A 7,382-nucleotide genomic window follows, 5' to 3' on the forward strand; every position below is an offset into this window, starting at 1 on the left:
GCCAAAGCGATGCATCGGCCGTGGGTAGAGTGTAACATTTTGTTTGGAGTGTAGCGAGTTCAGAATACATCATCGATATGTCGTTTTTTTGTTTTTAAGAATCGCGACAGCAGCTCTGTCCGGCTCAGTGCTTGACCATGCGGGTGTGCTCGTCCGCGCTGACGTCGCTGTCGCTGTCGTCGCCGTCGGCGCGCTCGGCGTCAGTCAGCTCGGCCTCGCTGAAGGACTCCCCTCGGGTGGCGTAGGCGGTGGCGCGCCTAAGGTGCAGGATCTCCGCTTCGGTCAGATGGTCCCCGTGCGCCGCCAAGTACACCCACTCCTGCACCACACCACCAAGCCGTCAGTCACTCACAGAGCACACGACACGACACGCACGACACACAACACAACACGACATGCATGCCTGCGCGGACCTTCTTCCATTGATGGAGGGTGGAGAGCTTGGAGAGGTCCTTCCGCGTGATCACGCCCTGCACCACGTTCCAAAAGTCCACTGGGAACGAAGAAGGACCGCAATGTCACCAATGTTGGTGATGTGGGGGGGGGGTGAGTGCGGAGGCGCATACCGACGACGATGTGGCGGAGGCCCAGGGTGCGGAAGGCGCGATAGGCGCGGGTGAGCGGGCACGTTTCGATCACCTTGACCGGGTTGAGGTTCATGTCTGAACCAGGCGCGTGGTGATCGGGGTGAGTGGCCAGCCTGCGCATCAGCAACGGAGAAAAGACGTTGGCGACGACGACGTACATGGCTTGAAGTAGAGGTACATGTCCTCCTCCCGGTGGGTCAGCGCCATCTTGGTGATGTCGTAGAACTTGGGGTAGGCGTTGACGAACGCCGAGCGCGGGAGGATGGAAGAGGGCGACACCTCGCGACCCAACTCATCGCCCTGTTCGTTCGTGGTGGAATGCAGTGAATTAGTGAATAAATTTAGCATTCAAAGGAATGGAGAGAAAGAAAACGAATAAAATAGGGAAGAATGCCACGCACGCTGTAGAATGCGCGGTGGTGGAGCAGAACGGAGATCTGGGAGCGAAGGATGGTCCCCACGAGCTGGCCCTTGGAGTTGACGATCGGGAAGCCGTTGTGCGTCACCTCGCCCAGCGTCTGTCATATCAGGAAACGTGTAAGTTGTCCACGCACACACACAAACACGCACGCACGCACACGCACACACACGCACACACACACACAGGAAGAGAATGGGGTTGACCTGGAACACGTCGCCAACGCGCTCGGTGAGGAAGAAGCACACGGGCGGCTTGTTCATCACGTCCTTGGCCTTGAGGGTGTACATGTCGTGCGGCGGCTGCCAGTCGAGGATCGGCGCCTTGAGCACGCTGAAAAATTGATTGATTGGTTTTGGAGAATGTGTGAGCCGCGAGAGCGACAACCACGACCCGACCGACATGAAGAACGGGAGGAAAGGTGGTGGGTGGCGCACCGGTTGTAGTTGGTGAAGATGCCGCCCACGAAGAGGCCGGCAACCCATCGCGCGATCAGCACCACCAACATGACCGGCAGAGCAAAATAGGCGTCTGCGTGTGTGTGGGGAAAAAAAAAGAACGAAACGAACCATGGTTGGAATGTGCGACGGCCAAGCCAACTCGCATGCGCAAATGGGGGGGGGACTACGTACAGTCAGTCGCCTCGACCAGCAAGACCGTGAGCGAACTGCAGTTAGGGGGGGGGGGAGAGAGAAGCGCGTTGGCTCGGAACTAAACCGTCAGTGGTTAGGAGAAGTGTGTGGCGGCGTACATGGTGAGACGGGTGACGCCGCCGGTCACGGCCGCGGCACCCAGGATGGTGTAGGTGTTGATGTTGATGTCCAACCACGGCATGCCGTGGTCCAGCCCCATGCCAAGCGCACGCCTAGTCTCCCACACCCACATTCAGCCATAGCAAACGACACACGGCACACACGACACGACACACGACACACGACACGCGCGACTTGAAGTACCCGAGAGCACCGCCGATGATGAAGCACGGGATGAAGAGGCCGGTGGGGAGCGCGGCGCCGAAGCTCCAGCAGGCGAGGAGCGTGTAGACTGCGGCGATGATCAGCAGCGGACCCACGTCCCAGTCGACGACCTCGGCCGTCATCGCCCGCAGGGCGTCGATCTCGTTCTCGAAGAACAGGGTCCCGAGCTGGCTGTACTCGCCCTGTTTGCAGAAGACGCTGGTGTAGCGGATGTGCAGTTCGTTGAACTCCTCCACGGCCTCGTAGGAAATGGGCCTGTGGCAAGAAAAGACAAGGAATGCGAGTGAGCTGGAGTGCTGATGAAGCGGACGAGGAGGAGAATGAAGGAAGTTGTGGCGTACTGGCAGCTGTTGTAGAGGTAGGGCACCACGAAGATCACGATCGAGGTCACCAGACCGACAATACAGCCCTGGCCATTTTTGGGGGGGAAAGCGTTTGAGCGACTCGGTCGAGGCGAGGAGAGGTGGTTGTGGCGGACGTACTTCGAGCATCTTCAGGCTCGGCCGGCGGAGCTTGTTGACGCGGAACCACATGAGACCCAGGTTGAGCGTGTTGAAGAACGCGCCCACCAATCCGCCTGGTCACCAATCCCCCAATCACGTGAGCGCTATTACTATTCCAGCCAACCAAAATCAACACACAGCTGCATGCGCCTACCGATGATGCCCAGGAGGATGTAGAACGGGAAGTGGAAGATCTTGAACGGGAACTCGGCCACGCCCACGCTGTGTCCGAAATCAAAGAGCCCTGTAGCCAAGCTTTAACCACCGACCGACCGACCGCCGCTGCAGAAGGGCACCGCGCGGAGGTCGGGGGGAGGGAGGAGGGGGGGGGGCACATACCGGTGCGGGACCAGTGGCCCCAGCGCTCGAAGACGAACCCATTGTTGAGGAAGTTGAAAACCGTAAGAGCCGCGCAACAGCTGAAGAACACCATCGCCTGCGCCGGTGATGTTGGCGTTTAGGACCAAACAAGAAGTAGTTTTTGGACGGGGAGCAGGGCACGATGTACCGATAGCGGGCCAGTCCAGAACGATGAGCCCTGCTCCACGGAGTAGAGCATCCCCCCTATGGGAGATCCAAATATGCTCGCAAAGCCTGCCCATCACAAGCAAGCAATCAATTGAAGCACGCACGGCACCACGATGGTAGAGCAAGCACGAAGCAAAGAAGAAGATGATGATGATGATGAGGAAGAAGAAGAAGAAGCTGGTAAGTGGAGGTTGTACCTGCGGACACGCCGGCCGAGACGAAGTTGCGCTTTTCGTTGTCGGTTCGGAATGTCTTGAGGCCGTAGGGTGCCAGGCGCTCGAAGAGCGATAGCTTTCCCTGGGACAGCGTGGCTCCGATGGAGCCTCCCAGTTGGAGGGACGGCCCGGCAATGTCGCCCACGATGTGGCCCCACTCGGCCAACAGCAGAGCCAGGCACTGCGGTGTGACGTGTTGGTGGCGACATAGGCACCATCAGTATTGATGGTAATGGGGGAGGGTCCTGCGATCGATCGACTGCACCTTGACGAAGAAGCTCGAGACTCGGAAGATGGAGGGCATCCTGATTCCGTTCAGAAAAGCTGCACAGTGCGCGCAGATGAGAATCGATCGGTGGGGCGCCACGACACATGAAACACCGAACACGCACGCACGCACGCACACGGCGCGTGCAGACGATACGACGCACGAGACGCATGGGCTACCTTGCAGTTCGGGCAAGCCCGAGGCTGCGAAGGGTAGGAAGTAGGCCACCAGGAACGAGGAGCAGGCAGTGAGGCCCGTGCTGATGCCGACGAATGTCAAGAACGGGTACCAGAAGCACGTGCCGCCCGGAGACCCGCCACACCCGGACAGGACTGAAACGGCGAAACACCACCGCACGACACGACACGACACGACACACACCGCTCGCGGTTAGGAACGCTCCGGGACTAAAGACGAGCGAGAGGCGTGGTGTTGAGTGTGTGTACGGTGCTCGAGAAGTTCGAGTTTGTAGCGAATGACGCGCCGCGAGCCCAGGAAGAGGAAGAAGATGAAAAAGCCGGTGAGCGCGCCGATCAGCGTGAGCACGACGATCGTTTGTAGCCACTTGCTCACTGCGAGCGCAAACCACAGGTCAGTTGTCTGTCCGCCCGCCAATGCAAAGAAAAAAGAAAAGAGGTCCGAACCGAGGTCGCGGCGAGTGAGCGAACGCTCGTAGCTCTGCTGCAGCTCATTGTCGATCGGACCGTAGTCCAAGCCCTGTACAGCACACGAGCCATAATTATGATTAAAATAAAAAGAATAAATTAAAGAAAAGATCAAAATAAATAATAGAGAATAAAAAGGGAATTACGACGGGCGTGAAGTGGCAGCGGAAGATGTACCTCGTATTTCTGTTCGGCATCGACGCGGCGGGTGAGGAGATCGGTGTTCTCCCTCACACTCTTCCGGAACCGACGCCGTGCCGCGCCCTCGAACACGCGCCTCTGCCAAAAGCCCAAACCAAAGCGTGAGACCGCCGGAGCGGGGGGGGGAATAGGACCTAAAACAACGAAAGAGGGGTGCGGGGGAGGCTTCGTACGAAGCCGAATGAGTCCGAAGCGGCCATGGATGGGACAAAGATGAAGAGGAAGGAGAAAGCGCAGAGCTCCCTCCTGGAGGATAAGCAGGGAAAAGGAGAACTAAAAGTCTTTGGCACCAGTTTGTGGCCTTTGGTGAAAACGACCTGCGCACGGGCCAACCGGCGAAAAAGAGCGATCGACGGTCGCAACACATCAGAGTTCATTGTGGGGGGCGTTGGAACAAGAGAGAGAAAGGTGGCTGACACTCAGGCGTGCGGGGTCGAAAGAAGGGACGATTCGATCGGCAGGCTGTCGTCCCTCGACCACTCGTTCCACGACCCGAAGTAGTTTGTGGCTGCGTTTGTGACGGGAGAGAGGTATTAAGTGTTAGTTTGCTGCGCTTCCCTTGTGTGTGGCAGTAGTAGTACCCTTGAAGCCCGCATGGCGAAGCTGCATCAGCGTGTTCGATGCGCGGGAGCCCTTGAAGCAGTACACAATCACGTCCTGCTCGGGCTTGATGCCCATGTCCTGCACACATACACCAGCCACCACACAACCCTCGTGTGAGACCCACCTCGATCGAGAGGCCATGGCTGTGGCAAGAACGCACCGTGAGCGTGGCCTTGACTTCGTCGACGGGCTTGGTGTAGGCCACTCCGTCCTTGCGGTCGTGTAGCTTGTACCACTCCAGCCACTTCGCACCGGGGAGGCGCCCCTTGCGCGGGCAGAAGTCCTTCCCTGTGCGGCACGATGGCTCCCGAGGTTAGGAGCAGGTGGTCGACACACGGCCAAGTTGACGCCAAAGCAATTGGGAGGCCCACCGTAGGGGGAAGAGCTGGTTCCGATCCACTCGTCCTGGTCGCGCACGTCAAGCAGCACCGCGTCCTTGCTCTTGTCCTTCAGGGCCTGAAGCACGTCGTCCTTCGTCGCCATCAGGCTGGCGTCGACTTGAGTCTGAAGATACACACAAGCCGCGCATGCATGAGACACCACCGCAAGATATGTCGAATATTTATGTGGGGTTACACTCACCTTGAGCTGAGCGGGCGTGACTTGCGGAGCCTGCTGCGAGAGCTCGCCTCCCGCGTTGCGCCACGCCGCAAGGCCACCCTGCAGCACCGAGACCTAAAAAAGAACGAAACGCGAAGTGCGACGAGAAGAGTCAGCGCAAAGTTCGTCCTTGAGGGGGGGGGTGAAGTGCGATACGTTGGGATGGCCGAGCCACTTGAGGAGGAAGTAGCCCCGACACGACTGGGCGAAGCCCGACGTGAGGCCCTCCTCGTAGATGACGACCCGCTCGTTGGCGGCGCCGGTGATACCGGCGCGGCGGCCGAAGAGGTCGCGGAAGGTGGCCTCGAGCGAGGCGAGGCCGGCCGGGTCGGAGGTGGCCAGGTGGGTGAAGCACTCCTCGATTCGCACGGCGCCGTCGAGGTGGCCCTTGTCGTAGGCCTCGGCGCCGCGGGTGTCGACCAGCACCACCCGCTCCTTGCTGTGGGCCTTGGGCTCCGCCAACACCCGACGCAGCTCGTCGACCGAGACCCACGGCGTGGTGCGGGTGTGAGACGACATCAGCCTCTGCGCACCCCACGACGACGCGGTGGCGGTGGTCGCTCGCTGCCCCAACGCTCCAGCTAGTACCGACCCAGTTCCTCTCCGCCACATCTTGTTCTTCTTCTGAAGTCTTTGCTGCCCCACCATCGCACACAATGTCCCGGTTCAGTTATATCCATCAACCAATCCGACACGTGTGGCAGGCCGAATGGTGTGCTGACGTGGAAACTGCAACTTCCCCCCCCAGAAAAAACTTCCCCCGCGGTATTCGCTCAGGCCGCACAATATTATTATTTTTTAAAAGATATTAATGCAGCAAACTTTGGTGATGTCCACAGTTGGCTTGTTCGTCGAAGCTGGTGGTGTTGTAAAGCACGGAGAAAGAAGAGATGTAGGGCAGATCCCCATGTCTGGTGCCCGTGAAGGTGAACCAGCCAGCGACCTCCACCTGCACCAAACACTTGCCCACGGTCGTGGATAGTGCCTTGAGCACTGCCGCCGTGAAACCGTTCACGATTATGGGCGATACTGCCGTCAACCGAACGGGACCGAACTGACTGAACACGCCCTCGTAGAGCTTGCGGATGTTTTGACGGCCGACGACGGTCGTGCCGGTGGCTCCGGCCGGAATGGTGGCGCTTCCGTTGTCGGCAAACAGCGAGGCAGCGAGCGTGGCGTTCTTGGTGTTTTGGGAATGCGCGTATTCGTCGATGGTGTGGATGATGCCCTCGACCGTGAACGCCTCCGCCGAGAAGGAGTTGGTGTTGGTCAGCAACAGCAGCGCCAACGACACGTACGACAGTAGTCCGATTTGCATCTTGTTGTTGCGTGGTTGTGAAGCCAGCCCTAAATAATCTATTTTATACCTACAATATCGCCGCCATCAGCGCGGAAGACAGTCGCCGCTATGAGATAGACACTATCGCCGCGAAGAAGACATTGCGATCGAATAGGGGGCCAGAAATGAAAACTTTGACGGCCATAACTAAGATTCCGATCCAGGAAAGGTGGAGCACGTTTCGTTTGAAATACATAAAACAATTTCTATCTAATTAAAAACAGTTAATAAAAAACACAGTCACCAGCATGGGGTTGATGTCATTGGGCAGAGAGGTGACATTGAGCACCTCAGGGGCTGTGTTGTGGCCTGTGTCAATGCTGCTGCTGATCTGTTGATCTACAGATCTTCCATTGTCACCCAGCTGATTCCACAGGGAGATGAGATGGCCCTGCTTCAGTATGCATTCTGACTTCTTCCTCTTCTTCTGCTCTGATGCATTGGTCTGTTCAGCAGCTGCCTGGTGCTTCTTGGCTTC

The 7,382-nt window shown here is 58.2% G+C and overlaps 2 protein-coding genes across 2 annotated transcripts; both read right to left on the reverse strand.

Annotated features, from left to right (window-relative positions):
* Nucleotides 1–124: 124 nt before the first annotated feature.
* Nucleotides 125–6,084, reverse strand: ACA1_189450 (chloride transporter, chloride channel (ClC) subfamily protein; the record flags this gene model as incomplete). The annotated part of the gene is made up of 28 exons (XM_004333254.1): nt 125–319; nt 414–493; nt 567–662; nt 746–887; nt 989–1,105; nt 1,188–1,338; nt 1,443–1,536; nt 1,638–1,672; nt 1,757–1,870; nt 1,962–2,237; nt 2,324–2,391; nt 2,465–2,559; nt 2,640–2,729; nt 2,825–2,921; nt 2,994–3,079; nt 3,211–3,409; nt 3,494–3,552; nt 3,676–3,828; nt 3,943–4,068; nt 4,141–4,213; nt 4,339–4,440; nt 4,536–4,608; nt 4,810–4,870; nt 4,944–5,043; nt 5,126–5,253; nt 5,337–5,469; nt 5,548–5,625; nt 5,722–6,084. The coding sequence occupies 28 exons, from the start codon at nt 6,082–6,084 to the stop codon at nt 125–127; spliced, it is 3,384 nt and encodes a 1,127-aa protein (XP_004333302.1).
* Nucleotides 6,085–6,373: 289 nt separating this feature from the next.
* ACA1_189460 (uncharacterized protein) lies at nt 6,374–6,883 on the reverse strand (the record flags this gene model as incomplete). Its single annotated transcript, XM_004333255.1, has 1 exon — nt 6,374–6,883. One exon carries the CDS (start codon nt 6,881–6,883, stop codon nt 6,374–6,376), a length of 510 nt encoding a protein of 169 aa, XP_004333303.1.
* Nucleotides 6,884–7,382: the final 499 nt, after the last annotated feature.

This window comes from Acanthamoeba castellanii (genome assembly GCF_000313135.1).
Source record: "Acanthamoeba castellanii str. Neff unplaced genomic scaffold scf7180000084748, whole genome shotgun sequence".
Classification (NCBI taxonomy): Eukaryota; Discosea; order Longamoebia; family Acanthamoebidae; genus Acanthamoeba; species Acanthamoeba castellanii.